Genomic DNA, 20788 nt, shown 5'->3' with positions numbered 1-20788 from the left:
TTGTCAGATTTTTGACTGGAACTGTCTAATCTCTTTTTCATTTGCATAGTAGAAAACACTTCAGAACTATACAAAGAACTTCTAGAAAATGAAAAGAAAAATTTTCAGTTGGTCAGGTCTGCAGTTAGAGACCTTGGTGGAATACCTGCTATGATTAATCACTCGGATATGTCCAATACAATTCCTGACGAAAAGGTAAGTGTTCTTCATCTTGTAAGAGTCTCAGCAGATGACAGTTAAGATGCGTATTCTCTGGCAAACTTCTGTTTCCATCTCTTCTGTTTTCCTTTAGGTGGTTATCACTTATTTGTCATTTCTTTGTGCAAGGCTTTTGGATCTTTGTAAAGAAGCAAGAGCTGCTAGACTTATACAGACAACTTGGAGAAAATACAAACTAAAAACAGATCTAAAACGCCATCAGGTACTCCCCCAAAATGAAAACATTGCAATGTGAATTGTACTTCACAAAATACCAGTTGATTGAGTTTCGTTATGATTTTTACATTTTACTGATATGTGAAGTTATTGACCTAATTTTAATAATTGTTTGTGTTTTGGGTTAGGGCTGGGTATTTCTCCCTAAGCCTTGGTGTTTCTTTCACTGGATGTGTCTTCCAGGCACTGTTCCCTCGCTTGCTCTGGCAGAAGTAGAATAACTTAGACCCTTTGTAAATTTACAAAAATAAACTGAGGATACCTGACTCAGCTCTTTTCTCCTTTATGGAATCTAACCTATCCCTTCCTGGAATCTAAATTCTCTCTGGGAGCAGTTTTCCATGAATTTTTTCATGTGGTGTTCTGGGAGTCTTGATCTTGGTGCTGGAGAGTGCCCCTGGAGTCTGGGTCTCTGTCTGATTTTGTAGTGCAGTTAGCCAGCTCATTTTGTTTGTCTGAAAGTGTTTTCCAGTGTATCCTTTATTAGTTTAAAAGTGGAGGGACGCCTGGGTGGCGCAGTTGGTTAAGCATCTGCCTTTGGCTCAGGTCATGATCCTAGGGTCCTGGGATCAAACCCTACATCGGGCTCCCTGCTCTGTGGGGGAGCCTGCTTCTCCCTCACCCTCTGCCTGCCACTCCCCCTGCTTGTGCTCTCTCTCTCTCTCTCTCAAATAAATAAAATCTTAAAAAAGAAAATTTTTTTAAGTGGAATTTGGTTTCCTTTGTTTTATTTATTGTTTGGGATCTGGGCACAGGGATAGTGATGTTATTTGTCATTTCCTTTTTTGACCCCAACAGTACAAACTTTTATGTTAATGTAAGCTTTTTTTTTTTTATTCTGAGAAAATGTAATTTTTAACCAACTGTGAAATGGTCTCCTTAATCAAGTTAAACAAACTATTTTAATCCTTTTTTCTCCCTACCCCTTCCACTAATGATCTTATATTCACTTATTTGGAAAATCAAATAAAATAAGCAGCTATGTTTGATAAACTTATCATGTATTTCAGAAATACTTTCCACTTTATCCTCAATTTTGAGTTACTGTGCATTTATGGTAGAGTTCTTAATAACTCTATAAAACAGCTACATTTTGGCAACTCTTAAACATACCATGTATTTTGTCATAGTTTGTCAGACTCGGAAATAACATAGTAATTGAAATAATTTGCTGTTACCCCACTCAAACTCCTAGTAGTAACTTTTGGGAAACAGGCAGTGGCTTATACTCACACTGGTCTTTTCTGCTACCATATCTATTCCTTGTGCCTTCTTTTGCCCCTTATCTTCTTATCTCCCTCCTTGCCCACATATGTCTTAGAGGATAACTTTGTACTCTGGAAGCTTTTGGAGAACTGCTTTAGGGGAGTTTTCAGCAAAGACTCCTGGCTAGTCTTCAAATTATTTCACTCATTATGTTTATATGACGTTAAATGAGAGAGTAAAAATCCCATGAAACAGATATTTATCAGAATTGGGGGGACTGGTAAGTGAAATCTGCTTTATTTTCTGCTCAAGATGACCTTATACTAATAAGATATAAACTACAAAGATTTCCTAGCTGTTTGCTGGTGAGATCCCTTTTCCTGATTTAGGAAGAAGAAAGTTTCCTGTTTTTTAAAGACAACTGCTTCTATCCTTTCTCCAGGTGACCATGCTCCCTCTCTTATACAAATACATGAATATCGAATTACATGTTTTTGTTTGCTATTTGGAACATTAAGCAGTAGGTTCCCTATATATTGTCATAGAAATATTATAATCTTATAAACATAAAAATTACCATGAATAGCTAATTTTTCAGGTATTGTATTTTACTTCCATCTCATTGTTAGAATTCACATAAACTATCCATTTAGAAAAGACTGACTCAAGTTTTTGTGGTGATAAGTGAAAATTGACTAATGGCCCAATTCCTAATGAATGAGGTAGGATTATCCAAGGGTACCCTGACACATTAGTTCTTCTGTCAAAGAGTAGGCAAGAACTGTAAAGCAAAGTGGATCCCTGTATGTGGCCCATACGCAAGGTAAAATAAAACAAGCTTGTAATAATAGGTTAGCTTAGCAATAGCATAAGATTAAAAATTATAACATGCAGTCTAATTTAGCAAAGAAGCAGTGACTTAACCAGCATTGGAATTTTTACCATCAGTTTATAAATTTTTCAAACAGTTGCTGTTTTGGATTTATCTATTTTCTATCTGTTTCTTCTCTAATGTCACATAAAATTGTTCCATTTTAGTTTGCTTGAGATTGAGATGATCTACAAACTTACCTTAGTCCACTGTATCTAGGAGTGCCCCTTGCCTTGGAACTTTTGACTCAGATGCAACTTTTGACTTTTTTTTTTTAAGCTAATAGGAAATGCTTATTTTTAACCGAGTTTTTGTTTAATTGTGGTAAAGAGCACATCATAAAATTTACTATCTTAACTCTTTTTAAAGTGTACAGTTCAGTAGTGTGAAGTATATTTACATCACTATGAAACAAATCTCCAGAAATTTTTTAACTTATAGAACTGAAATTGTGCTCCTTAAATTGTGGCTGGGTGGAGGGATGATTTTAATTTGGATATCTATAGTCTTTTTTTTTTTTAAGATTTTATTTATTCATTTGATAGAGATCACAAGTAGGCAGAGAAGCAGGCAGAGAGAGAGGAAGCAGCAAGCTCCCCGCTGAGCAGAGAGCCCAATGCAGGGCTCGATCCCAGTATCCTGGGATCATGACCTGAGCCGAAGGCAGATGCTTTAACCCACTGAGCTACCAGGTGCCCAAAAGATATCCATAGTCTTAAAGGCCATATGCTCATACAGGGGGACGGACAGAGTTAGATCACTTAATCAATTTGTTGGACGTAATTCTACCCCAATTTTAGAATTGTCCAGTCTTTTTCCACTTAGGAGTGATGTAATATATGACTCTCACCAGTTCTTAGTATTTGTTTCAATCCATTAACTACATTTTTCCTTTCTTAGAGTGACTGTTTGATCCCTTCTATAGTTGAATGTGTTCCCATACTGTGCAGTTTCCACCCATAGATCTCAATGCCTGATTATAATTAATTAATAATTAGAATCTAATGTCTATATAGATCCCATCCTTGAATAGTGAGCTGTTCCAGATAGCTACATAAAGTTATAAATAACAATAAATTTATAGCTACATGCTATAAATTGTTCTTTCCACCACAGGGAATAATTTATATTCTAGTTTCCAATTCAGGTAACTGAAATGATAAATCTGGCCTTGAGGGTGTGGCATAGTGATGGCTTCGTTCGAATACTGGTTATTCGCCCAGTAGACTGACAGTCTACTTGACTTCTCTGTCTCAGTTTCCCCATAGTCATAAAAGTGGTACCTGTTCATCTGTTCTTATGGTTGTGTGAGATTTAGAGGAAGCATTCATGAACTGTTTAGAATGGTGCCTTATGCCTAGTAAGTATTTGACCTATGTTGTTTTTGCTAGTACTTCATCATTAGAAGTAACAGAAATAGAGGTATATAGGGTATCAGCCTGTGGTGCTCCCAGGGCAGGTAGCTTTTTTTCAGCCACTTAAGCTATCAAGCAGTCCTGCTACCACTTCCCATAATCTGATATTCTGTCATCTTGATTGTCTATGCCTTAAAGCCATAAAGTATTCTGTGCTAAAAGTAAATATTATGCTGCTTCTCCCTTTTTGTTAATTTCTTTGTTCGAGTTGTTACAAAGCAAGACTACCTTATATTGTAAGGCATTTTGTTTATTTCTGACCTCCTTTTTTTTTTTTTTAATTTCCTCCTATGGTCCACTGCTTTTTTCAAAATCAGGCATGAATACTCTGGGCTATCATCTGAGAAACATACTTCATTCATTCATTCATTCATTTATTTTAAAAGATTTTATTTCTTTATTTGGCACAGAGAGACAGCGAGAGAGAGAACACAGCCAGGGGGAGTAAGAGAGGGAAAAGTAGGCTTCCTGTTGATCCCTGGACCCCGGGACCATGACCTGAGCCTAAGGCAGGCCCTTAATGACTGAGCCACCCAGGCACCCTGAAACATACCACATTTAAATGGCCTTTATATTGATTATTGAGATGATATTTCAAACATGCCTGTGATCTTTATTTTAGGATTATAGCCTTGGGAATTTTTGTTCCATTATATAAATACATATATGCATTTCCACCTATCAGACCTTTCGACATTCCTGGAAGTATCTATATTCCAAAGATGAGCATATCTTAAGTCGGGGGGATGTTTTATTTTCAGGATCAGTTTGATTAATATTTAATAGATTATTTTCTTACATACTTAAGTAAGCTTTTTTTTTTTAAATATTTTTATTTATTTATTTGACAGACAGAAATCACAAGTAGGCAGAGAGGCAGACAGAGAGAGGAGAAGCAGGCTCCCCGCTTGAGTAGAGAGCCTAGTGCAGGGCTTGATTCCGGGACCCTGAGATCATGACCTGAGCCGAAGGCAGAGGCTTTAACCCACTGAGCCACCCAGGCACCCCAGTAATTAAGCTTTTGATTCATCTTTGCTTTTTATGATTCAGCTTTGCTTTTTTTTTTTTTTTTTTTTTAGGAACAAGACAAAGCTGCAAGAATTATTCAATCAGCTGTAATCAATTTCCTAAGTAAACAACGATTGAAGAAGGAGATTAATGCAGCATTGACCATTCAGAAATACTGGCGAAGACTCTTAGCACAGAGAAAATTATTAATGTTAAAAAAGGAAAAACTAGAAAAAGTTCAAAATGAATCAGCATCAGTTATTCAGGTATAGTATCCTGGTTTTTGGAATTTAAAAAGTTTTAATGACTTTTTTTTTTAAGATTTCATTTATTTATTTGACACAGAGAGAGAGATTACAAGTAGGCAGAGAGAGAGGGGGAAGCAGGCTCCCCACTGAGCAGAGAGCCTGATGTGGAGCTCGATTCCAGGACCCTGAGACCATGATCTGAGCTGAAGGCAGAGGCTTAACCACTTAACCACCAGAGGCTTAACCATTAAGCCACTTAGGCGCCCCTTTTAATGACATTTTTAAGGAAGAAAGTAAAATATGATAAATTTTTCAATTATATTTTAGGCTTTCAAATTTTTCTGATACTTGAACAAATATTTAATATATTCTGACTACCTCTAAAACTCTTTGCTATATTCAGCATAAGTCTTAAACAAATGGAAATACCTCCTTTTCTCTGAAGTCTAATTCTTTACCTCTTCTGTCTTCTTTGTTTTATAGCAGAGATTTACAGTCTTATGCTCCATGGGACATGCTGACATACTGTATCATTTTACTTTGTATATCTACACACTCAACCAAGCTCTTCATTTAATCTCCACTATGGGTTCTGGAACTTATTTTGGGATAAATGTGTGCATGTTTTCCTCTGTATCCCATTTAGTTGGCATATAACAAAATATCACCTATAATCTATAGAATACCCATGTTAGTTTTCTATTTAGTAAAAAAAAATTGAGCATATCTACGGAGCAGACAAATTCTTTATACGTTTTTGATATTAGGTTCCGTTTTAATAACAGCAGGGGTGTACTATTTAAATTTGCGCTATGTAAGTGTCATTGAAGCTTCACCCCATAATTTTATCTGTTTTAAAAATTTAGAAATTTTTGTGTCTGGGTACTACTATTGATAAGTGAAAGATTCTGATTTAATAAATTCTTTTTTTTTTAACTTTTTTTAATGTGAAATATTACACATGGAAAATGGCATGGAACACAAATATAAAGCCCAATAGTTTTCACAAAGTTAATACAAAATTAACCTCTACTAGGTCAAGAAATAGAATATTATCAGCTTCTCAGAAGCCATTTCACAATCCATTAAGTCCCTTACCCCTGCCCATAATCATTATTCTAATATATGCCATTTTTCTAGACATCTTCTCTAAACACTATAATTTTGTCTTGCCTGTTATTTGAATTTTATGTAGGTGGGTTCAAACCATGTAAATTCTTTTATTCTACATTATTAAATTTGTGAGATTTATTAGCGTTGAGTGTCACTGTGATTTAACTTCCAGTCTATAATAATTCTATAATTTACTTATCTTTTCTATTGTTGATGAACATTTGGCTTTCCAGTTCTAAGTCATTATGAGTAATGAATGCTTCCATGAATGTGCCTTCTTGTGTGAAATGTATTCACTCTGTTTGATATATACATGAGTACAATTGTTTGGTTTTTGAGTGTATAGATTTCAGTTTTCGTAGATAGTGCCAAAAAGCTTATACAGCGACTGTAGCACACACCAGCTGTTTAAAAATGATCATGTAACTCCATGTTCAGGTAAATAAATACTTGGAAATTGTCTTTTTAATTTAGCCATTCTAGTGGTTGTGTAGTAGCATCCTGGAGTAGTTTTAATTTGCATTTTCTTGATAACTAATGATATTGGACACCTTTTTAAACTGGAAATCTTCTCTTGTGAAGTGCTATTTCAAGTCTCTTTTCAGTTTTTCATTTTGATTGTTTGCCTTCTTATGGATTTGTAAGACATGTTGAATCTTCTGGTTATTAGAATTTTGTTGGATTTGGATGTTAAAATACCTTCTCCTTGACTGTGATTTACTGTTTTATGAAATGAAAATTCTTTATTTTCTATGATGGTTAGTGTTTTTTTTGTACCATAACCAAGGCCTTTTGAAGATATCTTCTACATTATATTCTAAAAGCTTTAGTGTTTTATCTTTCATATTTAGATCTCTCCAGAACTTTTTTTTTTAATGGATATCCAGTTGTTTTAGTCGTTTACTGAAACAACCATCCTTGCCTTATTACTGTGCCACTTTTAGCATACATCAAAAATTCTTATATCTGTGCTTCTGTTTCTATCTGTGTTTTTTTCTGTTCTATTGTTTATTTTTTTCCTTTCTTTGGGCCTTGTGTTCTGACTTTATGTGAAATCTGGATATCTAGTAGAATCAGAGAAAGCAGGCTCCCTGCTGAGCAGAGAGCCCGATGTGGGGCTTGATCCCAGGACCCTGAGATCATGACCTGAGCCGAAGGCAGAGGCTTAACCCACTTGAGCCACCCGGTAATTTCATTTCTTTAAGGTAAATATTTTTGAGTGGGATTGCTGGGCATTTGGTAAGTGTATGTTTAACTTTATAAGATACTGGCAAACTGGTTTCTAGAGTGGCTCTACCACTTTTCATTCCAACCCTAGTGCATACGAGTTCTCATTGCTCCACATCTTCCAACACTATGATGTCAGTGTTTTTTAGCCATTGTTTTAGATGTGTAGTGGTATCTAATCTTGGTTTTATTTTTCATTTCCCTAATCACAAATGACGTATATGTTTTCAAGTGCTTGATTGTCTTCAGGATATCTTCAGGATATCTGTGAAGTGTCTGTTGAAATCTTTTGCTTATTATTGTAATTGAGTTATCTTATTGAGGTTTGAGAATTTTGAGAGTTTTGAGAGTTCTTTCCATATTCTGGAGACAAATTCTTTGTCATTGTTTTGCAACTATTTTCTCCTAATCTTTACAGGAAGTTTGCTGATCCCTACTCTTGGTGAATGTTCTGCATACTTAAAAAGAATGTGTATTCTGGGGGCGCCTGCGTGGCTCAGTGGATTAAAGCCTCTGCTTTCAGCTCATATTATGATCCCAGAGTCCTGGGATCCAGCCCCGCATTGGGCTCTCTGCTCAGCAGGGAGCCTGCTTCCCCCTCTCTCTCTGCCTGCCTCTCTGCCTACTTGTGATCTCTGTTGATCTCTGTCTGTCAAATAAATAAATAAAATCTTTAAAAAAAAAAGAATGTGTATTCTGTTGGGTAAAGTGTTCTGTAAATGTTAAATCCATTTGTTTGGTGTTATTTAGTTCTTTTATATCCTGACTGATTTTCTGTTTGCTCTCTCAGTAAAAGAATAGTGTGTAAATCTCTCAACTGTAATGGAATATGTGTTTCTTCTTTCAGTTCTTTTCATTTTGTCATTTTGTCATGTATATTGACACTCTGTAGTTAGGCACATGCACATTTGAGATGGTTCTATTTTCTTGGTGAGGTGGGTCTTTTATCATTATGTAATGTTGTTTTTTTTATCTCTCATAGTTTTCTTTGCTCTGAAGTCTACCTTGCTGGCTGTAACTTAATTACTCCACCTTGGCTGTGGACTTCACTACCATCTGTAGGATATTTTTTTTTCTTTCCTTTTACTTGTTAATTACTTACATGATTATGTATGACATGAAGTCTAGACAGCATTTCATTGTTTTTTTTTTTTCATGTATCTCTGTCTTTTGATTGGTGGTTTAGACTATATTTTAAGCATTCATTGATATTTGTGAATTTAGGTCTATCCTTTTATTGTTTATGAATGTTTCCATTCTTTCATTCTTCCCTTTTCCCTTTCCTGGCTTTTTAATTCTTTGAACGCTTGATAGTGTTACACTTTAGTCTGTTTTCTTTCTGACTGTTTCCCTTTGGACAGGTTTTTATTGTTTGTTTTGTCTTTTGGTGATTGCTCTAGGGGTTACAGTATATGTAACTTTTAATATACTTAGAATTAATATTTTATTACTTTAAGTTGAATATAGAAAGCCTACCACTATCTAAGTCCCTTTGTGCCCTGTCTCCCACTTTTATGTTTAGTTATCTTGCTTACTACATCTATATACAATTAAAATCACATCAGGGAATGTTAATTTTTGCTTAATCGTAATAAATATTTTAAACAATACATGAGAATAATATTCTATGCTGTTAATGCAGATGTTTATCATTTCTGTTGCTTTGCTTTATTTTTTTGTAGTACATTTTTTACAACTTATAAACCCATAGTGATACATTATTATTAACTAAGATCCATAGTTCAATTAGGGTTCACTTTTTGTGTGGTGTCGTTATATGTGTTTGATCAAAATCCTGCCCTGAAAATCCTGTGTACTCCACCTAATCGTCCCTTACCCCTCCTCACAATTCCTGGCAAACCCTGATTTTTTTTTTTTTTTACTGTCTCCGTAGTTGTTTTTTGTTTTTTGTTTTTTCCCCAGAATGTCCTGTAGTTTGAATCCATCAGTATGTAGTCTTTTCAGATTGGTTTCTCTCCCTTGGCAATATACATTTAAGTTGCTTTAATGTGTTTTTTGGGCTTGATAACTTACTTGTTTTTATCATTGAATAACATCCCAATGTAGGATTTACTTCAGGATTTTTTTTTTTTTATCCATTTATCTATTGAAGGGTATCTTGGTTGCTTCTGATTTTTGGCAATTACGAATAAAGGTATTATAAACATCTGTGTACAGATGTTTTTTTCTGTGGACCTGTTTTCAGCCTCTTTGGGTAGGTACCTTGGAGTGGAATTGCCTGATCATATGATAAAACTAGGTTTGTCAAAAACTGTCAAACTGTCTTTCACAGTAGCTGTATCATTTTGCATTCCCACCAGCAATGAATGAGACTTTCTGTTGCTCTCCGTCCTGGCCAGCATTTGGTGTGCCGTGTTTTAGATTTTAGCCATTCTAATAGATGTATATTGGCATCACATTGTTCCAGTTTGCAATTCCCTAATGCTGTATGATGTTGAGATCTTTTCATATGCTTATTTACCATCTGTATATCTTCTTTTATGATGTGTTCGGATCTTTTGCCAATTTTTTAATTCTTACTGTCCATTTTTTATTTTCTTGTGGAGTTTTAAATGCTCTTTGTTTAAAGGATTTGCATACAAATCCTTTATCAGATACGTATTTTGCAAATATTTTCTCCTAGTATGTGGCTTATCTTTTTGTTCTGTTAACAGTTTTTCACAGAGCAGAATTTTTTAATTTTAATGAAATTGGAGATCAGTTTTTTTTCTTTCATGGATTATACTTTTGGCATCATATCTAAAAAGCCATTGCCACACCCAAAGTCCCTCAGATATTCTGTTGTTATCTTCTAGACGTTGTTCTATGATTTTACATTTTACATTTAGATCTATGATTTATTTTGGTTAATTTTTGTGAAAGGTAAAGAGTCAGTGTTGAGATTCATTTTTTTCTTATGTTTGTCTGCTTATTCCAGCGTCATTTTTTGAAACCAAACAAAATTATCCTTTGTGTACTCACTTGGGTTGTTCCTTTGCTAAAGATCAATTGACTGTGTTGCATAGGTATACTTCTGGACTCCCTGTTCTGTTCTAGTGACCTCTTTGTCTATTAATTTGCCAATATCACACTGTCTCAAATAGTATAGTTTTTTTTTTAAGATTTTATTTATTTATTTGACAGAGAAAGAGATCACAAGTAGGCAGAGAGGTAGGCAGAGAGAGTAGGAAGCAGGCTCCCTGCTGTGCAGAGAGCCCGTTGTGGGGCTGGACCCCAGGACCCTGAGACCATGACTTGAGCTGAAGGCAGAAACAACCCACTGAGCCACTCAGGTGCCCCTCAATACTATAGTTTTATATTAAGTTTTGAAGTTGGATAATGTTGGTCCTCCAGCTTTCTTTTCCTTTAATATTATGTTTGCCAGTCTGGGTCTTTTGCCTCTCCATTTAACTTTAGAATCAGTTTGCTGGTATCCTTAGACTAACTAGGCAGGATTTTGATTGAGATTGCTCTGAATTTATGGACTAAGTTGGGAATAACTCTCAGCATTGAGTCTTCTACCAATGAACGTGATCTCTCTCTCCATTTAATTAGATCTTCTTTGATTTCTTTCATTAGTTTTATAGTTTTCCTCAGACAAATCCTGTTGGATGTATTTTGAACTGGGTTTTTTTGTTTGTTTGTTGTTTGTTTGTTTGTTGCTACTAATACTAATACTAATACGCTACAAATTTGTTCTAATTGTTAGTTTCAGGAGTTTTTTGGTCATTTCTTTGGATTGTCTACATAAATGATCAGGTCACCTGTGGACAAAGAAAGACTTATTATTTTTGTCTTTTGTATACCTTTTATATCCTTTTCTTACTACATTAGCCAGGACTTTTAGTAGATGTTGAATAGGAGTGGTGAGAGTACCTCCTTTTGTTATTCCAGATCTTAAGGGAAAAGCATCTAGTTTCTCACCATTAAGTTTGATGTTAGCTGTAGGTTTGAATTGATGTTCTTTATCATATTGAAAAAGTTCCTCTCTATTTTTAGTTTTTTGAGATATTTCTTCCTTAAATCATTTTTCTTTTTCAACCTAGATTCTTTGTATTGATCTTAAAGTATGTTGATTGTTTTATCATCTTTTTTCTGCTATTGAGCCATTCCAGTGAATTTTTTTAATTTCGGTTATTGTGTTTTTCAGTTCTAATGTTTTCATTTGGTTCTTATTTGTATCTTTGATATTTTTACTGAGACTTTCTATTCTTCCATCAGTTTCAACTTTGGGAACATTTTTACATCTGCTGTTTTTAAGTCTTTGTCAGGTAATTCCAATGTCTAGGTCATCTCCATTGGCATCTATTGATCGTCTTTTCCCATGGAAGTTGACATTTTCAATCTGTTTTTATGCCAAGTAATTTTTAATTACATCTTGAATATTTTGAAGTTATGTGAATGTTGATATTTTAGTTTAGTTTTATGAGATGATCTGCCATGCTGGGTTCAGGCCACAACTTCTTATCAGCCTTCTATGGGTACGGCTTCAACATCAGTTCCTTTTTTAAAGCGTTTACAGTGATACTTGTATCAGTCCCATGTGTATGTCATCGAATGGCCAGTTTGGGATCTAGATGGTGATGACCATTACTCAAAGGCTAGTCTGCTTAATGGTACACAGCTTAATAGTGAACCCAGGAATTCATAACATTAAGGGATTGCATTTCTGAGCTATCCCTTCTCTTCAGTCTCCCTGGGACTTTCCAGGTGTTTTTAGGGCTACCCTGTTTAGTTCTCTGGCCAGAAACCTCTGTAAACCTCTGGTTACACTGGTATGCTGTGTTCTTTCTATGACTACCCTAGCTAGGATCAAGCAGAGACTCTGTGTCTTTAGTAAGAGGACAAAGGTTGTGGAGATAGGGAGAGAGAAAGAATTGGAGCTTTGACAGCAATGTACTACAGATACCTACGGTGGAGAAGAAAGAGCACCTTCTTTTATATGAAAATCTAGGCCTTAATATCAACTCTTGGTACTTGCTATGTGACTTTGGGAAAAGTTTTGCATTGTAAGTTTTCTTTGTTTTTGTGAGAATTAAATAAGTAAATTATACATAATGCTCTGTAGTTAAGCTACTTAGTTGTTTTGATTTGTTTTGTTTTGTTTTTAGATTTTTATTTATTTGACAGAGAGAGACACAGAGAGAGAGGGAACACAGGCAGGGAGAATGGGAGAGGGAGAAGCAGTCTTCCCTCTGAGCAGGGAGTCCAACTTGGGGCTCGATCTCAGGACCCTGGGATCATGACCTGAGCCAAAGGCAGATGCTTAATGACTGAACCACCGAGGCACCCCAGAGTGCTGCTCAATATCTACTGAGATGAGAGGGGAAGAACTTAGCTTCCATGAGCTATATCAACACTGATTACCATTTCAGTAACAGAGACTGGTAACAGTGTTCAGAAGAAATGATTATCAAAGTATAATAAGCTATCCACACACACTCTTTAATTTTTGAGTTTGAAGGTTTCACAAATGAACATCTAGAGGAAAGAAAAGAAAAAGAATGGCAACTGCAACTCTGAATAATAACTGCTTTACTTTTCTCTACTTTTTTGAGGCGGCTTAATAAAATCCTTCACATTTGCATCAAACTTAGAGTTTTCAATGCCATTTTGAATTAATATGCTTAAATATAGTTGGATAAGTTTTAATTACTTATGCATCTCTTCATAGTAATGTGATGTTTCATTATTTCTTATCAGGCTCAAGAGTAGGAACAAAATCACAATTGACACATAGTAAAGAATAAGGCAATATCTGTTGGGAAAACATAGAGTGGTCCTAACTCTCCTCTCCCATGGATGGGTGTGCTTGGAACAGGCACAGATGCATAACAATGTTAGTACTTGTAGGAGACAGAAGTACTTAGCCCCTATACTGTTTAGCTTATATGTAAGGTAAAGTAGGCTACAATAGGTAATTCTCCCCTCAGTGTTGTCCCAGTGAAGGAGTTAGGGAATGTGGGTGGTATGGGAAGAAAGCAACATTGGCTATTCAAGAAACAAATGGTTTTCACTTCTTGTATCTTTTCAGAATTCTACTTTTTGACTGTCCATAATTCCTAAACTTACGAAGAAGTAGTAATTTAATTCTTAATGAAAAAAAATGACTAAGAATGATCTAACTCACTTGTTTCTAACTGTAGGATCCCTCACATAAATAGTTTCCAATCATTACAAGATAGTTTAGCAGCCTTGAGATTAAAGGGAGAAAACAAAATCCAAAAGTATATTCATAGGAAATTACCTAGAATCAATAGATAGCAGAATATTACTATGGTTTATTTAGACTTTTTTTGTATGTTATTCTTTTAGAATATGAACTTGCTTTATATTTCTTTTGTCTTTGGAATACAAATGCAATATAAATACCATTAGGATTGAGACAAGGGTTTCTGAATTGGCTACAGCTCTATCAATATAGAAATTAAACTACAAACAAAAGAGACAAGTATTTTCCAAAAATAATATTGTTTTTTAATTTGTTTATTTTTAAGCCAAGTGTTAGAAAAATTAATACTTGCAGAGGTTCTAAGTATAGAAAGTTATGTGTTTTAATTTGTTTCCCTTCTTACCTTTTTCAGAGATACTGGAGAAGATATTCCACTAGAAAACAATTTCTGAAATTGAAATATTATTCGGTCATCCTGCAATCTAGGATAAGAATGATAATTGCTGTTACATCTTACAAACAATATCTTTGGGCCGCAGTTACAATTCAGAGACAGTGGCGTGCTTATTTAAGAAGAAAACATGATCAACAGAGATATAAGATGCTAAAGTCATCGTGTCTCATAATCCAGTGTATGTTCAGAAGATGGAAGCAACGTAAAATGCAATTACAGATAAAAGCTGCAATAACACTGCAAAGAGCTTTTAGAGAGTGGCATGTCAGGAAACGAGCTAAAGAAGAAAAATCTGCTGTTGTCATACAATCATGGTATAGAATGCACAAAGAATTACAGAAATACATTCACATTAGATCTTGTGTCGTTATCATTCAGACAAGATTCCGATGCCTTCAAGCCCAAAAGTTATATAAAAGAAAAAAAGAGGCTATACTAACCATTCAGAAGTACTACAAAGCATATTTGAAAGCAAAGACTGAGCGCACCAACTATTTGCAGAAACGGGCTGCGGCTATTCGACTGCAGGCTGCTTTTAGGAGGATGAGAGCTCGCAATCTACACAGACAAACCAGAGCTGCTTGTGTTTTTCAGTCCTACTGGAGGATGAGACAAGACAGATTTCGATTTCTAAACCTTAAGAAAATTACTACCAAGTTGCAGGCACATGTAAGAAAAAATCAACAATTACAGAAATATAGGAAGATGAAAAAAGCTGCCATTGTAATTCAGACTCATTTTCGAGCTTATGTTTTAGCAAAGCAAGTTCAAGCATCTTACGAGAAAACATGCTTTGCTGTCATCGTTCTCCAGTCGGCATATAGAGGGCTGCAAGCCAGGAGAAAGTTTATTCACATCCTCACAGCCATTATAAAAATTCAGTCATGTTACAGAGCTTATATTTCCAGAAAAATGTTCCTGAGACTAAAAAGTGCTGCAGTAAAGTTACAGTCAATTGTCAAGATGAAGCAAAGCCGTAAACAGTATTTATGTTTGAGAGCAGCGACACTGTTTATCCAGCAGCGGTACCGCTCCATGAAAATGGCCGCACTACAGAGGCAAGAATACGTGCAGATGCGGGTGTCCTGTGTCAAACTGCAAGCTTCTGTTAGAGGTCACCTGGTTCGAAAGCAGATGCGGTTGCGAAGACAAGCTGCTGTCTCACTACAGTCTTATTTCAGGATGAGAAAGACGCGGCAGTACTACCTGGAAATTTATAAAGCAACTGTTGTCATTCAGAGTTACTATCGTGCATATAAAGCACAGGTCAATCAGAGGAAGAACTTCCTGCGAGTCAAAAGAGCAGTCACTTGTTTGCAGGCAGCTTATAGAGGTTATAAAGTACGCCAGCTAATCAAACAACAATCCATAGCTGCTCTTAAAATTCAGACTGCTTTTAGAGGCCATAGTAAAAGGAAGAAATATCAATATGTGCTTCAGTGTACTATTAAGATTCAGAGATGGTACAGAACATATAGGACTGCCCATGGTGTTAGAATGCAGTTTTTGAAGACCAAGGCAGCTGTGATTTCTCTCCAATCTGCTTATCGTGGCTGGAAAGTGCGAAAGCAGATCAAAAGGAAACATCAAGCTGCAGTGCACATTCAGTCTGTTTTTAGAATGGTCAAAGCCAGGAAACAGTTTAGATTGTTCAAAGCAGCAGCATTAGTTATCCAGCGACATTGGAGAGCACGGACTGCAGGAAAGAAGCAACGCATGGAGTACATTGAACTCCGTAAGGCAGCACTGATTCTTCAGTCTACATGGAAGGGCAAAACAGTGAGAAGGCGGATTCAAAAGCAGTGCGAATGTGCTGTCATCATACAGTCATACTATAGAACGTATGTGCAACAAAAGAAGTGGGAAATCATGAAAAAGGCTGCTTGTCTGATTCAAATGTATTATAGGGCTTACAGTGTTGGAAGGAAACAGCGTCAGTTGTACTTGAAAACCAAAGCAGCTACAGTCATTTTACAGTCAGCTTACCGAAGTACGAGAGTAAGAAAAAAAATAAAGGAGTGCCACAAAGCAGCAGTCACTATACAGTCCACATACAGAGCTTACAAAACCAGAAAGAATTATGCAACCTGCAGAGCTTCGGCTGTTAAAATTCAGAGATGGTATCGAGATATTAAAATTGCAAGCCATCAACGTAAGGAATATCTTAATTTGAGGAAGACAGCAGTTAAAATGCAAGCAGTTTATAGAGGTATTCGAGCAAGAAGACAAATCCAACACATGCACATGGCAGCCACTCTTATTCAAGCCATGTTTAAGATGCATCAGGCAACAGTGAGATACCATAAAATGAGAACAGCAGCTGTCATAATTCAGGTAAGATACAGAGCATATTGTCAAGGTAAAATTCAGCGTGCAAAGTACTTGACAATTCTGAAAGCCATTACTGTTCTTCAGGCAAGTTTTAGAGGAATGAGAGTTAGACAGACTCTCAGAAAGATGCAAAGTGCAGCCACACTCATTCAGTCATATTATAGAAGACACAGAGAACAAACCTATTTTAGTAAGTTAAAGAAGGTAACAAAAACAGTACAGCAAAGGTACCGCTCAGTGAAGGAAGGACACATACAATTTCAAAGGTATAACAAATTAAGGCATTCGGTGATATGCATTCAGGCTGGTTTTAGGGGGATGAAAGCTAGACAGCATTTAAAAATTATGCATTTAGCTGCAACTCTCATTCAGAGGAGATTTAGAACTCTTAGGATGAGAAGAAGATTCCTGTCTCTCAGGAAAACTGTTCTTTGGGTTCAGAGAAAATACCGTGCAACTGTTTGTGCAAAGCATTGCTTCCAACAATTCCTGCAGTTAAAAAAGGCAGTCATTAAAATCCAGTCATTCTACAGAGGACAGGTGGTCAGGAAAAGGATGCAAGAGATGCACAGGGCTGCTACGGTCATCCAGGCAGCTTTCAGAATGCATAGAGCAAATGTGAGGTATCAGGCCTTGAAACATGCCTCAGTTGTAATCCAGCAGCAATACCGAGCAAACAGGGCTGCACAGCTCCAGAGACAATGGTATCTCCAACAAAGACATTCTGCTCTGATCCTTCAGGCTGCGTTTAGGGGGATGAAAGCTAGAGGATGTTTGAAAAATATGCATTCCTCTGCAACCCTTATTCAAAGCAGGTTTAGATCTTCAGTGATGAGGAAAAGATTCATTTCCCTCAAAAAAGCTGCTGTTTTTGTTCAGAGGAAATATCGGGCCACTGTTTGTGCCAAGCATCACTTGCACCAATTCTTGAAATTAAAAAAGGCGGTCGTTACAATCCAGTCATCTTACCGAAGGCTAGCGGCAAAGAAGAAGATACAGGAGATGCACCGGGCTGCAGTTCTCATCCAGGCCACTTACAGAATGCACAGAACTTACATTGCATTTCAGGCTTGGAAACATGCCACAATTCTAATTCAGCAACATTACCGAACATACAGGGCTGCGAAACTGCAAAGAGAAAATTATGTCCAACGAAGACATGCTGCTTTGGTCATTCAGGCCACATATAAAGGAATGAAAGCAAGACAGCTTTTAAGGGAAAAACACAGAGCTGCTATCATAATACAAAGCTCATATAGAATGTATAGGCAGTATCTTTTTTACCAAAAGATTCAGTGGGCTGCAAAAGTAATACAGGAAAGATATCGAGCAAATAAAAAGAAAGTCCTTCAACACGATGCCCTCAGGAAAGCAGCAACCTGTACTCAGGCAGATTTCCAGGACACGATCATAAGGAAAGAGATTCAGAAACAGCACGAGGCTGCCACTATTATTCAGAAGCATTTTAAAGCCTCCAAAATAAGGAAGCGTTTTCTCCACTTGAGAGCAAAAGTAGTTTTTGTTCAAAGACGATACAGAGCACTAACCGCAGCGCGCACCCAAGCAGGCATTTGTGTCCAGTCTTCACACAGAGGTTTTACAGTGCAAACGGATATCCCGCAGATGCACCTGGCTGCCACAGTAATCCAGTCGGTCTACCGAATGCACAGGGCCAGACTTGATTATCAAGCAAAGAAAACTGCCGTTGTTGTTATACAAAATTACTATAGGTCATATGTCAGAGTAAAAACGGAAAGAAAACGATTTTTAGCAGTTCAGAAATCTCTACTAATTATCCTGGCTATTTTCAGAGGCGTAAAAGTTAGACGGAAGCTGAGGAACCTGTCGCAGGCGAACACGGCCGCTGTGGCCCAGCAGTCCGGATCCCGCCCGCACGGAACGGAAACTCAGTGTGGGGCTGGGAGCAGCTCGGCCTGTGGGATTCCGAAGTGGCGCAGAGCTTCCCTAGTGGGGTGTTCACAAGAGGCAGAGTACCCTCAAAGAGAGGCTGCAGGAACAACTCAGAAAGCTTTTTGTGAAATGGTCACAAGGGAATTGGAAACGCAGATGCGTGCGGCCCTCCGCATTCAGTCCTTCCTCCAGATGGCGGTGCAGCAGAGAAGATTCATTCAGCAGAAAACAGCCGCTCTGACCCTCCAGCGGTATTTCAGGACTTGGCAAACACGAAGGCAGTTCTTATCTTACAGGAAGGCAGCAGTGGTTTTACAGAATCACTACAGAGCCCTTTTGTCTGCACAGCGTCAAAGACAAGTGTATTTGCAAATTAGAAGCAGCGTCATCATTATTCAAGCTAGAACGAGAGGATTTATACAGAAACGCAAGTTTCAGAAAATTAAAGATAGCACCATAAAAATCCAGGTAGTTATATATTTAAATATAAAGCTTGCATTCTTTCTTTAACCAATATTTGTTAGAATTTGTAAAATTAACTTAAGCAGGTTATAAAGAATAATACTTCATTTATGTGACCTTTTCATTTATCTTCTAAAACGGAACTTTTGAGCGCAGATAAAGGGCACTAATGATAATTCAGCCAATACAACACAGAACTGGGATTCTTCTGAACATGGTCACTCTCTACATGATGCATTTCAATAGGTGTTAATTTTGAGAATATAGTTTGATAAATGGGAGTTCTCTGCTGAATAAAAAAATTTTTAAGTGAGAAATTTAAGCTAAGGTAAAATGAGATTTGGCAAAATTTAGACCAAATTATATAACTTTATTCCTCTACCAATCTGTTAATAAGACCACTTAAGCTAGATAGACATGTACTTTATTCAGAGCATTTAGCACTTTTGGTTTCCAAAACAATTTTATGTAATTTTTTCATTATATTATTATTGTTACACATAAATATGTATTCAATATAACGTATAAAATTACATCTCACACACATACATATATCCTGGGAGAGAAGTGTAGAGTATTATTTTTCTTGAAATATGATGGAACTGCAAAAGGTTAAATAACTTGCTTATGTCGCATAGGGAGAGGCAGATTCAGGAATTGAATCAGGTACTTCAGCAACGTATTTTCTACCTGTTCATACCCTGGGCTTTGCACCTTGGTGTGGTATGTTGGTATCTTGTTGGTTTGCCATTAAACTTAGATACATTGTTTTCATTCAGCAAATAGATTTCCAGTGGTGACAATGGGCTTAAAAAGCTATTGTGTTTGATTGGCATAGACAGATATAATTAGTTGCTGTCCTTAAAGCACTTAATTGAGCAAGGAAGCTTAATTATAAAACAAAATGGGAGGTATATGTTGCTGGGAACATAAAGAAGGGAAACCTAAATTAGTCCCCCTGCTCAGAAAAAGCTTCCCAGAACAAGTGGCATTTAAGTTGAGATGTTAAGCCAAAGGATAAGTTAAAAATAGCCCAATAAAATGTATCCAATGTATGCAACTGTAGGAGATAACACAGAGTTCAAAAATGAGAAAGTGTGTGTGGTGCAGTATAGAGAATGATAGGAGACCCTGGCAGTACAGGGAGTGAGGTTGTGCATAGCTTTGTAAGACACAGACACAAGTTTCGTCTTTTCTACTAGATTAAAAGAAGTTCTAGAAGAATTTAAAAAGGAGAAAAGCAGAATCATTATTTTTAAAATATTTACTCTGGCAGGAATGTGGAAGAGGGACTTGAAAGGGAGAAGGGGGACCAGCCGAGAGACTATTGGCATTAAGTCAGGTAAAAGATAGTTCAGTAAGGTGTAGTGACAATGGGGTTGTGAAGATTAGTTTGAATGGAAGTGGTACGGTTTGCATTATATAGAGCGTAAGCAAGCATCCAAGCCATGTGTGTGACTTAAGTAACTCAGATGTTACCGTTCACTGACCCAGGGAACCAGGAGAGGAGCAGATTGGAAGATTAGTGATGAGTTTAGTTTGGGGTACTTGATGAAGTTGAAGTACCTAACAGATGTCTCAGTTGAGATGTTTAGCAAGGCAGTTGGCTTGAAGTTTGAAGTTTGAAGAGTAGCATGGATTTCAGAATTATACTTCTACATTATTGGTATCCATGTAATAATTGAAGTTGTGGGAGTGATGGAATCATCCAGGAATAATGTAGAAAATGGGTAAAAGAAGAGATTCAGCCTGGGACTTCAACCTTGAAGAACATCAACATTTGAGAATACTGAAAGGAGGGGCACCTGTGTGGCTCAGTGGGTTGAAGTCTCTGCCTTCTGCTCGGGTCATGATCCCAGGGTCCTGGGATCAAGTCCCACAGCAGGCTTTCTGCTCAGCGAGGAGCCTGCTTCCTCCTCTCTCTGCCTACTTCTC

General features: G+C 36.8%; 1 protein-coding gene across 2 annotated transcripts in view; it reads left to right on the top strand.

The window, feature by feature from the left end:
- ASPM (assembly factor for spindle microtubules) overlaps positions 1 to 20788 on the top strand; it is a 64619-nt gene that overhangs the window by 28488 nt on the left and 15343 nt on the right. The window contains exons 15-18 of one of the 2 annotated variants that reach the window (XM_059413035.1): positions 53 to 195; positions 293 to 421; positions 5007 to 5201; positions 14108 to 16483. In XM_059413035.1, the coding sequence (XP_059269018.1) occupies positions 53 to 195; positions 293 to 421; positions 5007 to 5201; positions 14108 to 16483 (2843 nt within the window). Of the gene's footprint in view, positions 1 to 52; positions 196 to 292; positions 422 to 5006; positions 5202 to 14107; positions 18860 to 20788 lie in introns of both variants that reach the window. The other variant, XM_059413034.1, reaches the window with a different exon arrangement.

Source organism: Mustela nigripes, chromosome 10, assembly GCF_022355385.1.
Source record: "Mustela nigripes isolate SB6536 chromosome 10, MUSNIG.SB6536, whole genome shotgun sequence".
NCBI lineage: Eukaryota > Metazoa > Chordata > Mammalia > Carnivora > Mustelidae > Mustela > Mustela nigripes.
The sequence above is the reverse complement of the archived record's forward strand: the minus strand, read 5'-3'. Positions and strand labels throughout refer to the sequence as shown.